Consider the following 25,424-nt stretch of genomic DNA (forward strand, 5'->3'; position numbering starts at 1 on the left):
ATTGTTTTCCTTTGAAATAAACAGAAAGATTTTCGTTCTAAGCTACCCAAGTACAAAATTTTCGCAATATTAGTTCAAATTTAATATTCGCTTCTATAATGTAGGAAAGTATTTCACAGTTGCAAAACTCGCACCCTACTCACCAGCTATGGTCACTTCCCAGCCAGCTATAGAATCACATCGGTTCATCTTCTTCCTGGTGGTACTGTAACTGAGATTTGGCAACAAGGCAACGTATGTTTGGCAACCTTGTGATCGACGAGTTACTTAATGGTGTGCACGGAATTAAGCCTCAAAGTTCACTTGGTTTTACCTGTCATTTCCATTGAGTAATCTGAGTTATTATCGCTTGACGTGTAACAAAAGATTGTAAACTTACGGTTTTCAGCCCAGGAAAGTCGTTGCAGGTGGAAATCGCAACTAATCTCGTCCTTTAAATAGCGGTTTACGAGTTCTAGCCACGGTCCACAGCTCGTGGTCGTGCGGTAGAGTTCTCGCTTTCTACGCCCAGGCTCCCTGGTTCGATTCCCGGCGGGGTCAGAGGTTTTCTCTGTTTCGTGATGACTGGGTGTTGTGTGCTGTCTTAAGATTAGTTAAGTTTAAGTAGTTCTAAGTTCTAGAGGACTGATGATCATAAATGTTAAGTTCTATAGTGCTCAGAGCCATTTTTTCTAGCCACTATTGGCCTCGTGAGAGGAAGCTAAGACATATACCACTTCGCCAGCTCTGTGGTAACGTGCTGACCTGCGAAAAAGCATGTGTTACGGTTCGTAGTTCCAGTCTAACTGTCTTCAACGTTTTTACCACTTACGTGAAAGAGCTACAAGCAGCCAGATCAAACATCAATAGGGAAATCGCAAGAAAATCGGCTTATAGTGCAATGGTGAAAACCTTACAATGCTGCACAACAGGTAACGCCTCTTTCCGCTGCTGACAAGCAAATTTCGGGTTTCTAGAAATACATAACTACATTTATGAAATGCCACATTTGCACACCTCTTGAGTATGACACAGCATACCAATTAAACACAGACCCAATCAAAATCTGAGTGAGTAGTATTTTGCTAATTCGTGTAGATAGAGGCATGCTTGTGTACAGTTACTGTTATATCCTAGCCAGTAATGCCAACCGAGCCCGCTGCCAAAAGGTTGGCAGCATCAAAGTCCGGACGCCGTCCGCATAAGCAGCGCCAGCGATACAAGAAATCGCCGCAAGTCTGCGCGCGCCACCGCTGGCTTCTGGCTTCTTAAGCGCTGGAGTCGCGAGCGCTAGGACAGTTCTGTATTCGCCGCTCAGTTGTGTACTCGCCACCGAATTGTGTACTTGCTAGTCAGTTGGGTGTTCATCGCAGCAGAGTTGTTGTTTGTCGTCAGCCGACGCTGACCTAGCCGCTCCGACTCGAACTAGACAGACTACTGTGTTTCTGTATCTTCGTTAATAAAGATAAGTACCGACTTTTATTTAATCAGAGTGTTTGGGTTTTCATCTTTCTGTTCACTGTTCCAGCGGACCGGTCGGCCCGCTGTTAAAAGTGTGGCGGTGACTTCGTAAGCCGTTTCTACAGCGAATTGCTTGTCGCTACGAACACCGCCACAAAACTGGCGACGAGGACTTCCGAACTCGTGTGCAGGGCTGGTTCAACTTGTTTCTGGTTATACTAATTATAGCGATAAACGTTTGGGGGCTGGTTTAATTTGTGTTCACTATGTCTGCCGAATTACAACAGTTGATCTTGTTACAGAATCAGCAAATACAAAGTCTGGTGGAAGCAATCGCCAAACAAGCGGCTAATCCTCCAACACAAAAGGAACAAGCACAGGCAGCACCACCTTTCCGTGTTTTTGATGCATCACGAGAAGAATGGCGAGAATATTTCGCGCAGTTGCAGGCGCACATGACCGTCTACAAAATCACGGGTACTGAGCGGCAGCTTTATTTAATTTCCACTGCAGGCGTGGAAGTCTATCGACTACTTTGTAAGTTGTTCCCGGAATCCAAGCCAGAAGCTTTAGACTATGACGTTGTTGTTAACAAGCTTGCTGAGTATTTCGAGTCGCGAGTTCATGTGGCAGCAGCCAGATTCAAGTTCTTCAGATTAAAGAAACTGCCACATCAATCTAATAAACAGTGGTTAACAGATTTACGGGGCCTCACCCGTCAGTGCCGATTTAATTGTGTGTGTGGAGCTTCCTACAGTGATGTCATGTTACGAGACGCTATTACTCAAAACATTGCAGATTCTCGTATTCGTGCTGCTATCTTAAAGTTGCCTGACCCGTCATTAGAGACTGTGATGAACATCATTGAAGCCCAAGATACTTTTGACTATGCCGAGTGTGAGTTAGATCAGCCATGTATTTCTCAAATTGCCTGTGCTAAGCAAGTTATGTCACGCCCGCGGCCCCACCGGCAGAGTCAGACTGTAAACACTAGCCGGCCGCGTCATGTTAAACACATTCGTCAGCCGCGTGTGCAAAATGATAGAGTTAAGTCTTGCCCTAAGTGTGTTCTTGCTCATCCTCGTGAACGTTGCTCGTTAAGAAACGCGGTTTGTCACTTTTGTCAAAGGAAAGGACACATCCAGACTGTTTGTTTGCGTAAACGCAAGAACAATTATAGTGCTGCCCAGCCCATGGATATTCATGTTCTTCAAAGCCAGCCCGGCCAGAAGGTCGCGTTTAAAGACTCTTCCACGGTTCGTGTGGGTAATAAACTTGTTCGCAATAAGCCACCCACCCAGCCCTCTGCTATGCGACCCAAGCGTAATTCAAACGCTGTAAAACGTAATTTACAGACTGCAAGTGAAGCGGGAGTTGTTGTTCCACCCGCCCAACCCACGAGTTGTCGTAAGCAGCGAACACGCGCTAAACGCGCTGATTTTGTGTCTTCCGCCTCCACTGCACCGATCCAGAGACAGTGTAATAAACTATTTGTGAAGCTACGCATCCAGGATAAGACCTTCAATTTTCAATTAGACACTGGTGCGTCTGTGACTCTCATAAATAGTGCTACGTATGCGGCTATCGGCCGCCCTAAACTTTCTGCGGCAAAAAATTCTTTGGCTACCTATAGTGGCGAACGAATTCCTGTGTTAGGTGTATGTAGCGTGCCAGCCACATTCCGTGGCAATACAAAAACAGTTTCATTCACAGTGCTCCGCGCTACAGACAGTGTAAACATTTTCGGATTAGACTGTTTTGACTTGTTTGGCCTGTCTATCCAAGACAATGTGTTGCAAATTAATTCTGTTGTTGTTCCTCAAGACAGCATAACCGATTTGTGTAAACGATACAGTGACATATTTAAAGATGAACTAGGTTGTGCTGCGAACTTTGCCGCTCATATTACGTTAAAAGATAATGCTCAGCCTCGATTTTTTCGTGCTCGTCCAGTGCCTCACGCCCTCCGGGCACCTGTAGAAGATGAACTTCGTCGTTGGTAAAACAACGGTGTTATTCAACCCGTTTCAGCGAGCCAGTGGGCTTCTCCCTTAGTTATTATAAAGAAACCGTCTGGCAAGTTACGTTTGTGTGCTGATTTTAAGTCGACAGTTAATCCTCAGACTGTCATTGATTCTTTTCCTTTGCCTAGACCGAACGAGCTGATGGATAAGTTAGGGGAAGCTCGTTTCTTTTCCAAAATTGATCTCCGTGAAGCATATTTGCAATTGCCCCTCGACGAGCAATCACAACAGTATTTTGTCATAAACACGTCGTTGGGGTTGTTCCGTTTTCTGCGTTTGCCTTTTGGTTGTGCGTCGGCTCCAGCTGTTTTTCAGCGTTTTTTGTCACACCTTCTGGCTAATGTGCCATCGTGTTGCAACTATTTAGACGATATTGTTGTGTCCGGTCGGACGCCTGCTGAACATTTCCGTAATTTGGAGTGTTTGTTTACAGTGTTGTCTCAGGCAGGCCTACGTTGCAACATCGATAAAAGTTCATTTTTCCTTACGGAGTTGGAGTATCTGGGACATGTTATTAATGCTCAAGGCATTCATCCCTCCCAGTCACATTTAGCAGCTATTCGTGATTTGCCCGCCCCTCGCAATCTGCATGAATTGCAAGCAGTTCTTGGTAAATTGACGTATTATATTAGGTTTATACCTAATGCATCACAGATTGCTGCGCCGTTGCATCGTCTCCGCCGTAAGAATGTTCCGTTTGTGTGGTCAGCTGATTGCCAGTCAGCCTTTTAGCAGCTTAAAGAGGCCTTATTGAATGATCGTTGTCTGGTCCATTACGACCCTAACAAGCCTCTGGTGTTAGCTTGTGATCCCTCTTCTTTCGGCCTCGGTGCTGTGTTGTTTCACCGAGTCGGTAACACCGAACGTCCTATTGCGTTCGCATCTAAATTGCTAAACAAAGCTCAGTGTAATTATAGCCAATTGGACAAGGAAGCGTTGGCTATTGTGTTCGGTGTCACAAAATTCCATCACTACCTCTATGGTAGACCATTCTATTTAGTAACAGATCACAAGCCCCTGACGTCACTGTTTCATCCGTCTAAACCAGTTCCTCAGCGGACAGCTCAGAGACTACAACGTTGGGCTCTTTTGTTATCACAATACCAGTATGAGATACTGTATCGCCCTACAGCTCAGCATGCAAACGCTGACGCGCTTTCTAGATTGCCGATTGCTGCGGATGATGTCTTCGATTCCTCTGACGACTCTTGCCATCAGATTGACGCCGATGAGCATCAATCCCTCCAGGATTTTCCGATTGATTATCGTCAGGTGGCACGTGAGACAGCTACGGATCCTCATCTGAGTTTACTATTACGTTTTGTTCAACGTGGTTGGCCGTCCAAGGCAAAGGACATATCGGATCCTGTGGTTCGTCGCTATTATCCGCGACGTCATCTGTTGTCTGTTTCGCACGGAGTTTTGCTGTTACGCACCGAGAATGACCAGCTTCGTGTAGTGGTTCCCCAAGTGCTCCAATCCAAGGTCCTCGACTTGTTGCATCAAGGTCATTGGGGAGTGGTCCGCACCAAGCAGCTTGCCCGCCGTCATTGTACATGGATCGGCATTGATAAGCAGATTACGCAGGTGTCTACAGATTGTTCGACGTGTGCCGAACACCGAGCTGCTCCGCCTCAACGCTATTTTGAGTGGGCACGCCCTGCCGGTCCCTGGCAGCGAGTCCATATTGAATTCGCTGGTCCATATTAGAATTCTCGTTGGCTCATCGTGATAGATGCATTTAGTAATTTTCCGTTTGTTGTGCCCATGCAGTCTACAACGTCTGCACAAACTATACAGGCGTTGACTTCAATTTTTTGTATTGAGGGTCTTCCAGAAGTTTTAGTGTCTGACAATGGTCCACAATTTACCTCTGCTGAATTTGAAAGTTTTTGTCCTGCCAATGGCATTCGCCATGTTCTTACTCCGCCGTTCCACCCTCAATCGAATGGTGCAGCGGAACGTTTTGTACGCACATTCAAGGATCATATGGACCGCCTTCGTGCTACGCACTCTCGTCAGCAGGCCCTCATCACGTTCCTGTCGTCGTACCGGACCACGCCACGCGACGGCCCTTCGCCTGCGGAGCTTCTCCACGGCCGTCGTCATCGCACCCTACTGCGGTTGTTGCACCCCCCGGATCGACCCGCCGCATCTGAGCATCGCACGCGTTTTCAGCGCAACGACGCCGTTTTTTTTTATCAGAGTTTATCACGGTCGCCGTCGTTGGGAACGGGGTACCGTGATAAGTGTCCAGGGTCGCGGTTTTTATACTGTTCAAGGTGCTACTGGGGTGCACAGGAGGCATCAGAACCAGGTGCGCCGCGCTGGCCGCCGGGATTCTGCCGCTCGTTCTTTGTCCACAGATTTGGTCCGCGGCGGGTTCCAGCCGCGCCTTCCGACTTCGCTGCGGCCACCAGGGCAGCAGCAGCAGCCGTCGCCGCTACCACGCCGACAGCCCGTCCCGTTGATGCCTCCCGCGCAGCTTCATCCGGGAGCGCCCCAGGTGGTCGCTCCGGCGCCTGCGGTCCCTCTTCAGTCGCCACCGCCTTCGGAGCTGATGGACGTCGACCCCTCAGCCGGGCCGCTATCCCAAGCGGTGGCTGTGCAGCCTGTCCTGCAGCCGCTTTCCTTGGGCACCCCCAAGGAGTATGACACCGCAGCGCCTTGTCCGGCGCCCACTCAGCAGCCGTCGACGCAGCGTCCGGAGACGCTGCCTCTCTTCGTGGGTCCCGACGCCCCGTCGCGTCCAGTACCAGAAGCTGCGCCCGTGGTCACAGGCGTGCACCCTGACCTCGGTTTTCAGTCGGTGTTTCCCGAGGCCCCGCGCAGCCAATGCTGGGGTGCGGACCGGGGACTGCCACCGACAACAGTCTCCGCCCCGGTCTCTTCTGCTACTCCTGCGGCCAGACCCCTCCCCCGCCGTCGACGCTCGCCACGTCATTATTCAACGACGGTGCGGCGATTTGGGGGGGGGGGAGGAGTGTTATATCCTAGCCAGTAATGCCAACCGAGCCCGCTGCCAAAAGGTTGGCAGCATCAAAGTCCGGACGCCGTCCGCATAAGCAGCGCCAGCGATACAAGAAATCGCCGCAAGTCTGCGCGCGCCACCGCTGGCTTCTGGCTTCTTAAGCGCTGGAGTCGCGAGCGCTAGGACAGTTCTGTATTCGCCGCTCAGTTGTGTACTCGCCACCGAATTGTGTACTTGCTAGTCAGTTGGGTGTTCATCGCAGCAGAGTTGTTGTTTGTCGTCAGCCGACGCTGACCTAGCCGCTCCGACTCGAACTAGACAGACTACTGTGTTTCTGTATCTTCGTTAATAAAGATAAGTACCGACTTTTATTTAATCAGAGTGTTTGGGTTTTCATCTTTCTGTTCACTGTTCCAGCGGACCGGTCGGCCCGCTGTTAAAAGTGTGGCGGTGACTTCGTAAGCCGTTTCTACAGCGAATTGCTTGTCGCTACGAACACCGCCACAAAAGATACTCAGTTTTATTAAAACAGACTTTCGTCGTAAGGTTATCGTAGGTAGTTTTATTTCATTTCTTATAATACAGTGAACAATTTTCGTAAGTTTTCCTTTAGTGTTGTTAAAACAACAGTAAACATGAGAGAGAAATTAATCATCAACGACATATGCGAATTCTCTGATGTTATCTATAACAGTCTGACAATGCACATGCAGTTTATTGCTTACATGCATGTAGAAAACTTGTTCTGAGTTAAGCTGTCAAACAAGATTTGAAGGAGAATGAAATGCCACTACTACACGACAGCTATTGTAGAAAATATTTTTCTGACGTATTTGGGCACGATGCGCTCTCCCATACACAATACAAATGCTTCGAAATGCATCTGCTGCCTGGCTGTCTATTAAATCTGAAAAGAACAAAATGTCAGAGAAGTTAGCCCTTATTCCACATGCGACTATTTTGTGTTGAGAAGTGAAGGGAACTATGTTCGAAGTTACAATTAGATTGGTAACTTCAGCGGACAACAGAATTGCGTTCTAAAAAAATTTAGCAGTAAATGTATTCGAACTTGCGACATCTGATCTATGGTGCACGACACTTACCACTACGCTACTAGCTGACTCGTACCTACGATAGCTCCAGAGCTGAACAACAATTCCTCCAGAACTTCTGCATACCACAGCGTTGCGAGATAATGGAAGTGGCTGGGTCTATACTTCTGAGAGAAACAGGTACAGCTTTTCTTTTGCGGTGCATGACGTTTTTTTTTTCAAACAGATAGCGCAACAGAATAACTCAAGTGGAAAGGAACAATTCCTATTCTAATTTCTGCATGCTACACTGTTGGCAGTTCTGTATAGGTGGTAGTCACGTGATTTTATTTCGGTGATTACAAAATAGAGTCGAATGTATGCACTGTGTGGCCGAGGCAGCTTGTTCATGGTGATTGGGTCAACCAAGTAAATGAATTTACTGAACATGCTGCAGTTAACTACAGAGAGCCTGTGTGTCAGAATTATCATCCAGTTGGGCGCAACGGTGTTATGATAGAAAAATTAGGTACAGGAAAGAGGATTTGGTGGTCTGATGGAATGATGATACGTTCTTATACCTATGGTCTGGGCTCGATTCCCACTTTTGTCAATGGTTTTAGATAGGGAGAGAAAGATTCCATTCTCTTCTGGCTACACCAAGTGAAGAAGATATAATGGCAGTGTGGTCTGAAATTCACATTAAAGATGATATTCCTTCTCTGCCAAGTAGACGTTAGGTTGAACTACAATAAAGTCTGGAGTGGCGACATGTAGAAACTCTATCACCAGTAACCATTCTTATACTAGTTATTTATTTCTAGTGACGAAACAAACGCTATGTAGGGTCACAGGACACTTATTCCATCTTTTATCTGAGATTCTGTATGACTATAAAATTGGTTCTGAACTGAGAATGCAACTCAGACCGCCCTTAACGCGGATATTGATCCCTTCGTGACAATACAGCTCGGCTACAATTTGTTGTTTGTTCAAAACTGCAGATTCCTCAACATCTCCACATATTACGCGTGAATGGGTTCGAATCCTGGCCTGCCACTAAAGATTTCATTATGTATTATCAAGCTCTAGCATGAGAACACCTATCTGCTGGTGGATAATAATTTCGATTTTTAATGTTTTTTCATTCGTTGTCAACACTAACGATATCTGACGTTTTTGACTCGCAGTGGGACACTGAACTATTTGCGAGATCACAGTAAGTTCAAGATGTTATTCCGAGCTGCTGGTGGAGAAAAATGCGGTAGCTGACGTGTCTTTGTGTGTAGTCAACAACGATATGTGTGGGGCTGTATTCCCAGTGAGCACTGAACTCTTCGTCATATTATTTCTAGTTCAAACATGCTCACATGTCGCTGCTGGTGCAACAAACCCATATTTAACGTTCGTTTTCTTTGGAATATAAGAGCGATAGGTGCCGGGTTGGAGTCCTGGGAAGGAAAAAATTTATGCTTCGTCTCGTCATTTCAGTTAAAACATCTAGCTACTGCCGAGGAAATCCGATATGTCACAATTGGTTGTGCTTCGATATCAATCCGCTTAGGTTCTTGGTTGGAATCCCTGTCCAACTCAAAGCTTTGCCTCACGGCATTTCCAGTAAGTTACTTGTGATGAAGCAATGTTTTTACATCTCTCGTAGTTCGTTAACAGGGACAGTATATGCTGGGTAGGAATTCGCGTCCGTGAAAAATGTTTGCGTTACGTAATTTAAAGTTGATTTTTGCTAACTGATACTGTCTAAAATCGAGGTATATCACTCTCTGTATGCCTAATCAGGAATGCCTGTTAGTTTGCGTCAGTCACGAAATCTTTGCTTAGTCTGCCTGACTTGGGTTTGAATCCATATGCAGAACGAGACGGTTCGTCGTGTCATTTGAAATTCATACATATTCTCAACTAGCTGCTCGTGGATAACTTAAATTTTTAATGTCTTTTGTGTTAAATAATAAGTACTGTATGTTACTTTGAAGAGGAAATCATGAATACGACGAACGTACTACGTGCATTACCTGTCTGACGTAATAATGAGCGTGGTAACATTTCAGGTATGTCATTTATTGTAATAAATGTGAGCTTACAAGCCTTAAGGACAGTCTTATCTGTGATAAGGTGTTCCCTGATATTTGTAGGATCGTGGTATTACTTTACATCTTGAGTTACTGCGATACAGAGCAGTTTTTTCTAGTGGTGACATGTTGGAACCATTTTCAATTGTCAAACTATTGTACCGAGGAGCGATTAGAGGACCTGCTAGACAGCTGCGTTATGCCGGTTGCATGCGAATCAGGCGAAATACAATTCAGGTCGTTCGGATACTTTTGAGTATGACTGTACATGTCCAAACGCACAAATCACTGCAATTCAGAAAAAAAAGAATGATTACTCAAGAGAAAAGGCTTCCTAAATAGAGCAAGTAAATAACGCGTTGGCTCACCTCTGGCTTTTATCCAAGCAGTTATTCCGATTGGTACTGATTGAATCAGTTGTTATATGTCCATCACTCCGCGAATCTCAATGACTGCTGGAGCAGAATTCAGTGATAAGTCCCTCTTTTAACTGAGGACCAGCGAAGACTCCCTGGACACCGGTGAGATGTCGACATGACTTGAATGTAGCCACTTACAAAAACGGTTTTCTCACATTCAGACAACATACGTAGCAATTGCTCTGCAAATGATGTTCATGAAGCAACTGTGTGAACGTTCCTTTTGCCTGGAAAAACACTCGGAATTGACAGTTTATAATCAAATTGTCTTCTAGTAGTGCTGAAGTAAAGATCAGCACTCACACCATATTATGTGGCTATTCGTACGGACGTTGAATCATTGACTTACATTGTGCTCGCTGCGGCCTATTTCCCATCGGATCTGACGCGTTAGTATCGAACATCGTGTTCTTTACTTGGCTAATACTTTCATTAGAGTTTCTGCTTACTTACTTAAGGCGTTTCGTCACAAGAGAAAATTTTGATCAAGTTTATCTGTGACTTTACATGGTTTGAATCTGCTCGCCCAACGAACCCATTCACAAATAACCTCACAGATAGTTTACATAATGGACTTTGGAATTTGGCATCCATTATTTCAGTTATCTGTAAATTATCTTCGGATGTGAAAGCTGGTAATTCATATGCAAATTCCTTTCTTTGTAGTTCGAAATTCCGTGAATATTTTTTTCCTGTTTGATAACTGCATTATTTACTCTTTTGAGAGCTGACAAACCATTTGAGATAGCATGGCTTACGCTTGTTTTAGTTCTTTTACAACATAACTTATTTTCAGCTCACCTTCTGGTAGATCTGCTTCAGCTAACAGTACTTCCGATATTTCACTTGCTGTTCCTTTTGACATAGCGTCTTGTTTAGCTGATACTACTAATGCCAGAGTAGCTGGTTTTTCCAATATTTCTAACGCCATATCCTTTTGTGTGTGGATGGGGTCCCTTGCATAACGAAATTTCGTCTACGCTGCTTGTTGTTGTTGTTGTGGTCTTCAGTCCTGAGATTGGTTTGATGCAGCTCTCCATACTACTCTATCCTGATCAAGCTTCTTCATCTCCCAGTACCTACTGCAGCCTACATCCTTCCGAATCTGCTTGGTGTATTCATCTCTTGGTCTCCCTCTACGATTTTTACCCTCCACGCTGCCCTCCAGTACTAAATTGGTGATCCCTTGATGCCTCAGCACATGTCCTACCAACCGATCCCTTCTTCTAGTCAAGCTGTGCCACAAACTTCTCTTCTCCCCAATTCTATTCAATACCCCCTCATTAGTTATGTGATATACCCATCTAATCTTCAGCATTCTTCTGTAGCACCACATTTCGAAAGCTTCTATTCTCTTCTTGTCTAAACTATTTATCGTCCAAGTTTCACTTCCATACATGGCTACACTCCATACAAATACTTTCAGAAATGACTTCCCGACATTTAAATCTATACTTGATGTTAACAAATTTCTCTTCTTCAGAAACACTTTCCTTGCCATTGCCAGTCTACATTTTATATCCTCTCTGCTTCGACCATCATCACTTATTTTGCTACCAAAATAGCAAAACTCCTTTACTACTTTAATTGTCTCATTTCCTTATCTAATTCCCTCAGCATCACCCGACTTATTTCAACTACATTCCATTATCCTCGTTTTGCTTTTGTTGATGTTCATCTTACACCCTCCTTTCAAGACACTGTCCATTCCGTTCAACTGCTCTTGCAAGTCCTTTGCTGTCTCTGACAGAATTACAATGTCATCGGCGAACCTCAAGGTTTTTATTTCTTCTCCATGAATTTTAATACCTACTCCGAACTTTTCTTTTGTTTCCTTTACTGCTTGCTCAATATACAGATTGAATAGCATCGGGGAGAGGCTACAACCCTGTCTCACTCCCTTCCCAACAACTGCTTCCCTTTCATGTCCCTCGACTCTTATAACTGCCATTTGGTTTCTGTACAAATTGCAAATAGCCGTTCGCTCCCTGTATTTTACCCCTGCCACCTTCAGAATTTGAAACAGAGTATTCCAGTCAACATTGTCAAAAGCTTTCTCTAAGTCTACAAATGCTAGAAACGTAGGTTTGCCTTTCCTTAATCTTTCTTCTAACATTAGTCGTAGGGTCAGTATTGCCTCACGTGTTGCAACATTTCTACGGAATCCAAACTGATCTTCCCCGAGGTCTGCTTCTACCAGTTTTTTCATTCGTCTGTTAAGAATTCGTGTTAGTATTTTGCAGCTGTGACTTATTAAACTGATAGTTCGTTAATTTTCACATCTGTCAACACCTGGTTTCTCTGGGATTGGAATTATTAAATTCTTCTTGAAGTCTGAGGGAATTTCGCCTGTCTCATACATCTTGCTCACCAGATGGTAGAGTTTTGCCAGGACTGGCTCTCCCAAGGCTGTCAGTAGTTCTAATGGAATGTTATCTACTCCCGAGGCCTTGTTTCGACTTAGGTCTTTCAGTGCTCTGTCAAACTCTTCACGCAGTATCGTATCTCCCATTTCATCTCCATCTACCTCCTCTTCCATTTCCATAATATTGTCCTCAAGAACATCGCCCCTGTATAGACCCTCTATATACTCCTTGCACGTTTCTGCTTTCCCTTCTTTGCTTAGAACTGGGTTTTTATCTGAGCTCTTGATATTCATGCAAGTGGTTCTCCTTTCTCCAAAGGTCTCTTTAATTTTCCTGTAGGCAGTATCTATCTTACCCCTCGTGAGATAAGCCTCCACATCCTTACATTTGTCCTCTAGCCATCCCTGCTAAGCCACTTTGCACTTCCTGTCGATCTCATTTTTGAGACGTTTGCATTCCTTTTTGCCTGCTTCACTTACCGCATTTTTTAATTTTCTCCTTTCAACAATTAAATTCAGTATCTCTTCTGTTACTCAAGGATTTCTACTAGCCCTCGTCTTTTTACCTACTTGATCCTCTGTTGCCTTCACTATTTCATTCCTCATAGCTACCCATTCATCTTCTACTGTATTTCTTTCCCCTATTCCTTTCAATTGTTCCCTTATGCTCTTCCTGAAACTCTGTACAACCTCTGGTTTAGTCAGTTTATCCAGGTCCCATCTCCTTAAATTCCCACCTTTTTGCAGTTTATTCAGTTTTAATCTACAGTTCATAACCAATAGATAGTGGTCAGAGTCCACATGTGCCCCTGGAAATGTCTTACAATTTAAAACTTGGTTCCGAAATCTCTGTCTTACCATTATATAATCTATCTGATGCCTTCTAGTATCTCCAGGATTCTTCCATGTATACAACCTTCTTTTATGACTCTTGAACCAAGTGCTACCTATGATTAAGTTATGCTCTGTGCAAAATTCTACCATACGGCTTCTTTTTGACCTCCAATCCATATTTACCTACTATGTTTCCTTCTCTCCCTTTTCCTACTCTCGAATTCCAGTCACCCATGACTATTAAATTTTCGTCTCTCTTCACTACCTGAATAATTTTTTTTATCTCATCATACATTTCATCAATTTCTTCATCATCTGCAGAGCTAGTTGGCATATAAATTTGTACTACTGTAGTAGGCATGGGCTTCGTGTCTATCTTGGCCACAATAATGCGTTCACTATGCTGTCTGTAGTAGCTTATCCGCAGTCATATTTTTTTACTCATTTTTAAACCTACTCCAGCATTACCCCTATTTGATTTTGTATTTATAACCCTGTATTCACCTGACCAATAGTCTTATTCCTCCTGCCACTGAACTTCACTAATTCCCACCATATCAAACTTTAACCAATCCATTTCCCTTTTTAAATTTTCTAAACTACCTGCCGGATTGAGGGATCTGACATTCCACTCTCCGATCCGTATAATGCCTGTTTTCTTTCTCCTGATAACGACGTCCTCTTGAGTAGTCCCCGCCCGGAGATCCGAATTGGGGACTACTTTACCTCCGGAATATTTTACCCACGAGGACGCCATCATCATTTAATCGTACAGTAAAGCTGCATGCCCTCGGGAAAAATTACGGCTGTAGTTTCCCCTTGCTTTCAGCCGTTCGCAGTACCACAACAGCAAGGCCGTTTTGGTTAGTGTTACAGGGCCAGATCAGTCAATTATCCAGACTGTTGCCCCTCCAACTACTGAAAAGGCTGCTGCCCCTCTTCAGGCTCACACATTTGTCTGGCCTCTCAACAGATCTACTTCAGGAATAGATCTGCGTTGCCTGTCTCAGAGGGATCCGTGTTGAATTGTTTCGCTCTCTTTACCATACCATGACAATTAAACAGAAATTTCTTTAAGTTTCTGCATCACTACTAGAATAGTAAATAACCAGACCTGTCACTCTTTTATATAACTGAGAACAATAATAGCTGCATAGTAATAACATTTGCAAAAAAAAAAAGAAAAAACAATCTAGCAATACTCTACCCCCCCCCCCCCCCCCATTTTTTGCACAGTGCCCAAATTCCACAATCTTGGTCACACAAGAATTACTAATTGTAATAAATATTTTATAACAGAAATGACCAACGACTACTAAACTGAAGTTCCAATGAGTCCAAGAGAGCAAATATTGAAATATGCACTTGAACTCCATCAACGAAAATTGTTCTTCTCTCTGCGTGCCATTGTTTATTTTATCAATACCTTTTGTGGTAGACATCTTCTTGTCAGAACATATGTCTACTACGAAACAAGAATATAACATTTGTAATTACAAATTAATTCAATGAATTACAAAAAGTCCTGGTGTCGGAAGCCACTTCTAATGTGAAAGGTAATTAAAATAATAATTTGACTGTCCTAACTGACGACTTATTAAGTAGTAAATCGTATTGAATCTTTGATAAAAATTGCGAAGATGCGGATTCGAAATTATGCAAAAAAGAATGAGCGATCAACAACTGAGTTTACCTTTGGCCATCACAATATTTTTTTTCTTCACCAACTATAAAATTGAACATTGTTGTTCATGGGTTAATTATCTGAGGAAGTTAAATAATAACAGTATTGTATTTGCTTATAGTTAACTTAATAAGTGGTTGAGATTTAATATTTTTAGTCTGATATGCAGGCCGGTCGGAGTGGCCGTGCGGTTCCAGGCGCTACAGTCTGGAACCGAGCGACCACTACGGACGCAGGTTCGAATCCTGCCCCGGGCGTGGATGTGTGTGATGTCCTTAGGTTGGTTAGGTTTATTTAGTTCTAAGTTCTAGGCGACTGATGACCTAAGAAGTTAAGTCACATAATGCTCAGAGCCATTTGAACCTTTTTTTTGTGATTTGCACTTACTAGTACCAGTTCTCCCTCAGACAGTAGCACACGGGCGAAGAACTATGTCCATAAGAATTTCATTCATCATTGCCTTAATGTAACGAGTGGAAAAAGATGATAGATTGTGCATTATAGATTGCACGCAAAGCGTATGCACAGAACGAGGCGGCGCTGTGGTCATCACAATGGACTCGCATTCGGCAGGACTATTGTTCAAATCCCAGTCCAGCCATGCAGATATAGGTCCCGTTATATCCATAAATCACTGCAGGCAAATGCCGGGATGGTTTCTTTGGAAGGATACGGCTGATTTCCTTTCCATCCTTCCGTTTTTGATGACCTCGTTAAATACTAATCTTAATTTCTTTTTTCAAAGCATCTATGGATTCTGCGTTATGACGATCAGAGATTAACAACATCGCAGATTATGAAATTCTACAGTCGATATCAATATGAGGAAGCTACAGAAGGATGCTGAAAATTAAGAGGACTGATAAGATAACAAATGTGGAGGACCTCCGCAGGAATGATGGGGAAACTAATATGTGGAACATACCGACTACAGGGAGAGACAAGCTGACAGCACATGTGTTAAGATAAGAGAGAATGACTTTCGTAGTACTAGGACTCAAAGAGAGCAGAAACTATAGGGCAAGACATAGATTGGAACATATTTAGCAGAAACAAGAATATGGACCAGATAAAGAAACCAAGTCAAAAAATGTTTCTGAGTACAGATTGGCACAAAACTGAACACCATGCTGGCTTGACACGCGTGATAAATTTCCATGAAAGAATCGACCATATTTGCTGCGCCTTCATGTGTGATAAGGTTGTTCATTCCAAGGATCGTATGAAGAATGTCAACAATCAACAGCTTACAGTTCGTTTTTGACAGCTCTCTGAATTGGTCAGTGTGTTGAATGCAATTGAAAATGGAGAAAACCGAGTTTCGTGCTGTTATTGATCATTTTCATTTGAAGTATTGGACTACCACTGAAGATCTTTTACTTTTGGATTAATGAATTTAAACGTGGTCGGAGAAGCGCCGAAAATGACGCCGTCCAGTTGAGATCACCACAAAGATAACCAACGACAAAATGCATGATACATTAATGCAAGACTGTTGAATAAAAATTCATGAGATTGTTCAGACTATAGGAATCTTATCTGATCGAGTGCATAATATCCTTCACGGAGAACTGGTCATGAAGAAGTTGTGTGCGAGGTGGGTGCCTCGATTGCTTACAGTCGACCAAATGTGCATCCAGCACGATATTTCAGTACAATTCCTGGGTATGTTTAATCGCAATCCGCAAAGATGTTTGCGCCAATTTGTGTCTGTTGATGAAACCTGGATCCATCATTGGATACCAGAGTCAAAACGGCAGTGAGAAACATGGAGAAAGATTTGTGAAAGTGCACGAAAGAAGGCAAAGATTGTATTGTCAACAGGTGGGGTGATGGCCACATTTCTTGGGATTCACAAGGAACAGTCGTCATAGAATACTCGCAAAAAGGCAGAACCGTATCTTAACCCTATTATGCCTCACTGATGGATCGTTTGAAACTTGTATTGACTAAAACTGACCAAGGTTGGCAAGCAAAAAATAATGCATCAGCCCACAGATTAGCGAAAATAATTGCGGAAAGTGAGCGCGTGAATTACTCTCTGAATTGATCCCTCATCCAACCTATTCACCAGACTTAGCCCCAGGTGAATTCTTCCTGTTTCCTAGGAATGAGGAAGTAATGGAAATGAAATCCCACGCTTCTTGACAGAGCGTAGGGGAACGTTGCGCTACACCCCCACCCCTGTACTAGGCAAAGGCCTAATGGAGGTGGTGTGCCGTTGCCTTCCTCCAACCAAAATGGGGATGAATGATGATGATGAAAACGACACAGAAACACCCAGTCATCTCGGGGCAGGTGAAAATCCCTGACCCCACCGGGAATCGAAGCTAGGATCTCGTGCTCGAGAAGCGAGAACGCTACCAAATGGTTCAAATGGCTCTGACTTACCATCTGAGGTCATCAGTCCCCTACAACTTAGAACTACTTAAACCTAACTAACCTAAGGACAACATACACACCCATGCCGGAGGCAGGATTCGAACCTGCGATCGTTCCAGACTGAAGCCTAGCCGCCAAACCGGCCGCGACGCTTCTTGACAGAGCGTAGGGGAACGTTGCGCTACGCCCCCACCCCTGTACTAGGCAAAGGCCTAATGGAGGTGGTGTGCCGTTGCCTTCCTCCGACCAAAATGGGGATGAATGATGATGATGAAAACGACACAGCAACACCCAGTCATCTCGGGGCAGGTGAAAATCCCTGACCCCACCGGGAATCGAAGCTAGGATCTCGTGCTCGAGAAGCGAGAATGCTACCAAATGGTTCAAATGGCTCTGACTTACCATCTGAGGTCGTCAGTCCCCTACAACTTAGAACTACTTAAACCTAACTAACCTAAGGACAACATACACACCCATGCCGGAGGCAGGATTCGAACCTGCGATCGTTCCAGACTGAAGCCTAGCCACCAAACCGGCCGGGAGAGCGCTACTGCGAAACCACGAGTTGCAGACGACGAAGTAATAGTTGCGGTCAACGAGTATTTTGAACAGTTTGACTGAACGTACTTTTCTGACCAAATGAAGAACCAGGAGGATCGCTGGACAAATTGTATATTTCTCAAAGGAGACTATGTCGAGAAGTAAGCTGACTTCTTCACGAAACAAAGATTTTTTTCTTGCGTTTTTATCAAACCACCCTCAGAGTAGCAAGAAATATTCGACGTTAGTTTAGTCGTTTTGAAGTTTTGTATGTAAACGCAGAGATATAATTTGTGAGTTGTAGTGGCTCTAGAATCACAGACGCGTCAATTTACCGTATGGCTGAGACACGGGAGGAGTACAGAGGCGGCACGTGGGGTAGCGGCCGCTGCTAGGGGCTGTTACGGGCGGCTAACGGGGCGTCGCACCCCGCTCGGCAGCTTGGCTGGGCCTCGCAACTCGACCGTAACTGCGGTACTTCCTGCCTGCCGGGACAAGCAATTAATAGAGCCGGCGCTACCCGAGGTGTGGCGTTAACGGCCGCCCACGGCTCTTCTGCCAGCCCCCCGTGCAGTTGCCTAGCTCATCGCCTGGTCCCCAGCCAAGAGGTCCTGCATTAGCATCACCTTCCTGTTTATGTCCAGCACACGACACGCCGACAAGTAGACAAAAGTTTTAAAGCTAATACTTACCGAGACGTTAAACAGATTTAGAACGAAAATAAGTTCGAACATTATCATCGATACCAAAGCAAAGAGCTAAGTGTTTTGAACGAAAATAAACGTAATAACAGCAACACAATATCCTCGCTAATTCTTAACTTACCGTAAAAAATTAACTTAATAAAAATATTCATTTAAAAAATCTGAAAACAAAGTATAAATAAAAAAATAATAAACAAAAAGAAAGTTAAAAAACAGAACCACACAAACAGTACACCGCTGCACCAACACACTTCACTCTTACCTCTTACACCTCCTATGATCCCTTAGTCGGCTATTCAGCAAATGGGCAAGACCACGTGCAATACACAAGAAGAAGGTTTGTGGGTTGTTAAATACATAAATATGACCTATCAGTGACCCGTACTGCGTGCATCTGGTGCCTTCGGAACCCATGGATACACAGAAACGATAGAAAAATGACAGTAAGTGATAAGTCAGAACTACATACTTGTAAATTGGCATATAATTTAAATGTGCTGCCAAGAATCACTGCAGATCTCCTAACAAAATATGTAAAGTTAAAACATTTAATTCTATTATAGAGTACAGATGACGCCTAGCATGAATAGGCGAAACATGTTTGGTAGACACAAAAGATCATTCAGTTGGAAAAGACAGAATTTTTTTACATGACAAATGTAATGGAAACAGGAATTGATGAGGAATGGCTGCAAGTGTTTACAGATTTATGCGTTAGTAAATTTAACCAGTTACTTAATATCGTTAAACGTGAAAGTTGTTGGATTGGTCTGACCCTGAAACTTTCGAATGTCAAGTGAAAAGTTACTGTAACGAGTCGCTTTTGCTATATCCCTTTTCCAGTACACGTTTCGCAAGTTTATACATCCATTATCGGAAACATTATACGTTATTTTACAAGGCATGGATGTATTCTGTATATGACATTTCTTAAAACTTCGGCATTATGTTTCAGTAGCCACAAGCAGTTATTCCGATCTTGTTTACACCATTTCATCACATTCATCTTCTGCGAACTCTATACTCTGCCCAGTCACATTAATGTGACAAACCGTCAAAAGCCTGAACAACCACCTATCGCTGAGTGGGCCACTGCGAGACATGCAGGAAGATAGTCAATAAGGTGCTGGAAGGTACCGACAGGGATATGGAGCTATGCTGTCAGCTGTGCAGCATTTGGTGCTTCCATGTGTTACAAATTTTGTGACTAAAGCTTTATCGCTTGAGTTTTAGTTTAATACGTGACATGTCAATTTTAGAGTTTTTATTTTTCATTGAACCCTCTGCCAGGCACTTTATTGTGAATAGTAGAGTAATAACGTAGAAGGTACTCATACCAGGGCCAAAACCTAGGTCAAAAGACTCCCATTTTTTGCAACAGACTGCTGCTATTACTGGTAATTTTACATATTATCATCTTCAACAATTCATATTTCGTTAAAACCGTTTATCTGTGTATCTGTGTGTCTGTGTACAAGTTTCTCAGCAGCTATATACTTATAGATTGGTAAGGAGGTAACTCTTCCTACGCTTCAGCGATTGTTTGCTATTCTATCTCTTCATACCATGTATCTTTATACAACTTCCTCAGCAACTATACACTCGTAGATCAGTAGGAGGCAACTGTTCCTACATTTCAGTGATAGTTTTCTATTCTATCCCTTCTTAACACATATCTGTGTATGAGCTCCCCAGCGGCTATACACCAGTAGATTGGTAGGAGGCAACTCTTCCAACGCTTCTGTGATGCTTTGCTGCCCTGTCCGCTTATACCATCTCTTTGTTTGCGTGTGTGTGTGTGTGTGTGATCGGATTCTGAACTAAATTTTCTTAGTTCATGTTCATATATTGTAGGATATTTTCGTTACAAAAAGTTTCTTTGTGGTTAGAGCATTCATTCGTCAAATTCAGGAAGATTTACGTCGGGAGCTGGAGCCTGAAAGAGGGTCGGTTGATGGTGATATGCAGGCCTCTCAGATTGTGGAACCGCCTCCAGCTGCTATTCCACTAGCACATCATCCTTGTGAGTACGTAATTTAATGTTCAAATTTCGTATCATATGGTTACGCTAGAAGAAGTTTACAACTCGTATTTCTTGTTACAGTACATAATGTCGATGAGACTGATCAGATGTTGGAGTAACCTCGATGAACTGTCTCCTTCGCAAAGGCCATGTAAGTACATAAGAATCAGATCAGGTTTTGCGCTATATTCAGAAAAAAGCTTCCAGTTTTGATCTTCCATTGGTCTTGTTACAGCGACCATAGATCAACTGCAGGGTGAGGATGGTAAGATACAGCTATCTGAACCAAGTCTCCCATGCTGGATTGGGTGGTTGAAATGGCACATGCATGGCGGTATTGCGAACCCCAATCCCCTCGAGTGCCTAGCTGGATGCATCGAGTCCCAGACAATACAGGCATCTGGGACAAGGCGTCATCTTGAGGAGATTGGGAATTAGGTAAATAGTTGCAGTTTGTAAGTATACTTACTAACTGCTTCTCTCTTCATTGGCCGGCCGGTGTGGCCGAACGGTTCTAGGCGCTCCAGTCTGGAAACGCGCGACAGCTACGGTCGCAGGTTCGAATCCTGCCTCAGGCATGGATGATGTCCTTAGGTTAGTTAGGTTTAAGTAGTTCTAGGGGACTGATGACCTCAGATGTTAAGTCCCATAGTGCTCAGAGCCATTCGAACCACCTCTTCATAGCTATACCACCACACCATGCTGTGGCATGGATGTAAAGGCAGGCAGTAACACGAACAAAAAGCGGTCCCATCCAGCATGCCTCGCCCTGCTAGACGAGGCTAGCAGCTGCACAGACGCTGCCACCACCTCGGATGCTACAGCCCCTGCCGCCACTGCCGCTACTGCCGCTGCTGCACACTCTCCACTTTGGCGTCTGTGGCGGACATTACCTCTGGTTGCTGGGACATCATCTCCACACCTACCACAGCCGTCTCGCCAAACTGTCTCACAACAGCCTGGCTGTTTCCATTGGCCTGAGGTAGATGCTCAGCATCCTCTACTTGCACAGCCAGCTGGAGAAGGGGTAGGCACTACTGCTGGAACATCTAATCGGCCTGGATCACCCCAGCGCGGTTGCTCCATCTGGGGCGACAAAAACCGTCATCAACTTCCTACCCAACCAACAACTAGTTATAGTGTTTCTGCTGTTGGTAGCAGCTCTCTCTCCCATCCTAATGGTGACCAACACCAGGTTAGTAATGTCGCGCCTGAGCTAAATTATTTGGTGGTTGAGGCTGATGTGATGAGCAAATCTCGTTCTCATGAACTGAGAACTCAAAAAATGGCTCTGAGCACTACGGGACTTAACAAAAAAATGGTTCAAATGGCTCTGAGCACTATGGGATTTAAAATCTGAGGTCATCAGTCCCTTAGAACTTAGAACCACTTACATCTAACTAATCTAAGGACATCACACACATCCATGCGCGAGGCAGGATTCGAACCCGCGACCGTAGCGGTCGCGCGGTTCCAGACTGTAGCGCCTAGAAGAACTGAGAACTCAGCCAGGAGGTAGAGAGACCCAGTACAGTTTGTGAAAGTACGCCGTCCCCTGCTGTAGAGAGAGCTCACTCACTAATGAATCACTGTACCCCTCCATTAAGAGAACTGCAGTGCTGTGCTGCGAGGTCATGCATCCTTCCAAACAATATAGTGCTGCAGAGGATACCAGCATCGTCTATGTTTGGGGGAGAAATGGGGTGGTATCATAGAGCATATCAATTGCTACGCTGTTTGAAGATTTCGCTTTGAGTGCTATACAAGACATGTTTTCTGAGATGAAAGTCAAAGGCTCAGGTAAAGCACTCAGCTGAGTAATATACCTCAACATCCATATGCATGTCCGTAATCCAATCAATGGAGGGTCCAGCTATATCAAGCTTCCTGATGATATAGCAGTCAAGAGGGCATGTATTAATGTCAAAAATGTCTATCAGTATTGCTTCGCACGGAGAATTCTGGGTTGCAAAATAAATTACCTGGTTGACATTTGTTGGTTTTGTAACTTTGGCGGTATCAAATTCCCTATTGAACCCCACGACGCACTAAATTTGGCGCACAGAATACCGGTGTATCAATTTACGTTTTTACCCTGTATAAGTGCAAGTCAGGTGACGATAAATCTACGAACAGAGTCGTCATACCAGTCCATTTCTCCCATTTTGCAGGTCAGCATAAGTTGCGTGTGAACATGCTGTTATTCTCAGAAGAGGATAATAAGAGGAATGACAGTTATCATTACTGTTAGATCAAGAACATGTCCCACCTTCTCTCCCGCCAACTAAAACACAAACCACAAAATATTTACTTGCGGTGTCTGAATGCAATTTCCACAAGCAACTTTTTAGCGAAGTATCAACTTGATCGTTGTAGCAGGAAACTGGTACGTGTAGTAATGCCTACTGCGGAAAACGAAGACCAAGAATGCTCACCACCAGGAGCGATGCCCCTTTGTAGTTTACGCTAGTTTAAAATGCCTCCACACTCCTAGAACACGCCGTGAAGGTGGCCCTACAGCCTCACATGCAACATTCGAAGAAAAACGCGTACTATATGCGGCAGTGTGCTAGTTCATATGCATGTATGATCCAAGACTTAGCCATGAGAAATCGTATGTCGGAGATAATCCGGCAACTTGGTTACTCATAGAGCTCGAGAAACTCTAATTGGAGGTGATAAGCTTTACAGCACCAACATCCCCATGACTGAGTCAAAGAAAAATGATTGTTTGTAAATGAAGGCTAGTGACTGTCATATCGGTGGGCGGCCGTTAGGTTGGAAAGTGGAAACTTCACATGGAAACCATTGTCAGCTAATGGGAAATTTCCACAGTGCTGCCCATAACACATACAACCTGAAGTATCAATTATCCTGAAGCATACCTGTCTTTTTCACAATCGGAGCGAATATGATGCTCACTTTACTATTGAGGATTTGGCTAAATTCAGTGTGGAGAAGGATCAGGGCTGTATTGGGATACTATGCTTCTTTTCTTTGAGCAAGCGCACTGTAGCCGACTTTTCCGATGTGTGCATAGACATGCCAAGACGAATAACCAACGCATGGGCAGAAAGTTCAGTGCATCCAACGATTCAAGCTATATTATGTATCTAGATATAATTAACTTGTATAGGCATACCAAAAATCGCTGCCGGCTGCCAAGTTTTAGTGGCTTCTAAACCCGAATGTGTCGGTTAGGTGTAACTATCCAGAGTGTAGCGGCTGATTCTGGTGTAAGGTATTTTGTCAAGGCAGACGTCATGGACACTTATAGTTTACATGACATGCAAAGTGATTTGCTTATATGTCCAGAGCAACTAGTTCCGCGGGGCGGGACTATCACCAAGTTGATGACAATTGTGGGGAACAAGCAGAGGTACATCATGCTTTACAGTATCCACCAGCAATACCTCGATACAAGGTTGGGGCTAACTGCAGCGAGGTGCTGTATCCTCTTCAAGCAGTCATCGTTACTGAAGGACGATATTGATTTAAATATCGGAAAGAGGAGGTCCGTGAGAAACGATTTCGGAAATTGATGAATAATGCAGTTTTCGGTAAGATAAGGAAAAATTTGAAAAAACATCTTGAAATTCTTATTAGGTCGGATTGGGATTGGAGTTGTGGTATAAGGAAGTGTATCACCAGATGAATTTTCAAACAGGTCACTATCTTCAACAAGAACTTAGTTGCTGTGCAGATGTCGAAAACTGCAGTACAGATCATGAAATCAGTAGATGTGAGAATGTGCCTACTAAACCTGGCTATATTCCACAATAGTGTGTAAATAGTCTAGCGTTTAAGTTTCACCTGCTGCCAACCATCAAGTCTGATTCGTTTTTAGTGTAGATATAGCCCAGTCCATCTACAAAATATACTCAATCTGTGCTGTTATGCGCTGGAAAATCGTCAAAATATTCTCAGCCAGTGCTATTTTGCCTTGGAAAAATTACAAAAAATATTCTCAGCCAGTTCTATTGAAAATTGAAGGTACTCTCAACCAAAAAATGGTTCAAATGGCTCTGAGCACTATGGGACTCAACTGCTGAGGTTATAAGTCCCCTAGAACTTAGAACTACTCAAACCTAACTAACCTAAGGACAACACACACATCCATGCCCGAGGCAGGATTCGAACCTGCGACCGTAGCCGGCCGAAGTGGCCGTGCGGTTAAAGGCGCTGCAGTCTGGAACCGCAAGACCGCTACGGTCGCAGGTTCGAATCCTGCCTCGGGCATGGATGTTTGTGATGTCCTTAGGTTAGTTAGGTTTAACTAGTTCTAAGTTCTAGGGGACTAATGACCTCAGCAGTTGAGTCCCATAGTGCTCAGAGACATTTGAACCATTTTTTTTTTTTTTGCGACCGTAGCGGTCGCGCGGTTCTAGACTGTAGCGCCAGAACCGCTCGGCCACCAGCGGCCGGCTACTCTCAACCATTCCTGCTACTGCTGAGTGGACTACGGAAGGCTTTTGCACATAATATAAGACGAAGAATAACAAAATATATGTAACAGTTGCAAGGAATTATTCCTATTGCGCAGCAAGTGTTTCATTATAGGAGCAGGTAGCACGTGACTATGTCTACTTCCAGAGATATGTAGCAGACATCTTTAAAATTATATCTGTTGTGCTTGAGGAGCACCACAGCCATAGTATCCGGGTAAAGTTACGCACTAAGTGCGGTACCGGCCACTATCCGGTCGGCCACACTTTCAAATACGCGTGCCCCAATTACACCACCACGTTTCCTACAGCCGCGGCACGAGGATGCTGCCACGATCGATTAAGTTGCTTCCAATGACATGCAAGCACCCATTCCGCGGAGCTCCAGCGGCAGGTGCACTAAAGTTCGAACATTCATTCACTGAGCTCATTTTGTGTATTTGTCAAAAAAAATGTTCAGGTGTGTGTGAAATCT

General features: G+C 44.1%; 1 protein-coding gene across 1 annotated transcript in view; it reads left to right on the forward strand.

The window, feature by feature from the left end:
* Positions 1–25,424, forward strand: part of LOC126484694 (uncharacterized) — a 153,086-nt gene that overhangs the window by 122,786 nt on the left and 4,876 nt on the right. The window contains exons 2-3 of the mRNA XM_050108290.1: positions 5,831–6,216; positions 20,393–20,504. Coding sequence (XP_049964247.1) covers positions 5,831–6,216; positions 20,393–20,504 — 498 coding nt within the window. The remainder of the gene's footprint in view (positions 1–5,830; positions 6,217–20,392; positions 20,505–25,424) is intronic.

Source organism: Schistocerca serialis, chromosome 6 (genome assembly GCF_023864345.2).
Source record: "Schistocerca serialis cubense isolate TAMUIC-IGC-003099 chromosome 6, iqSchSeri2.2, whole genome shotgun sequence".
Lineage (NCBI taxonomy): Eukaryota > Metazoa > Arthropoda > Insecta > Orthoptera > Acrididae > Schistocerca > Schistocerca serialis.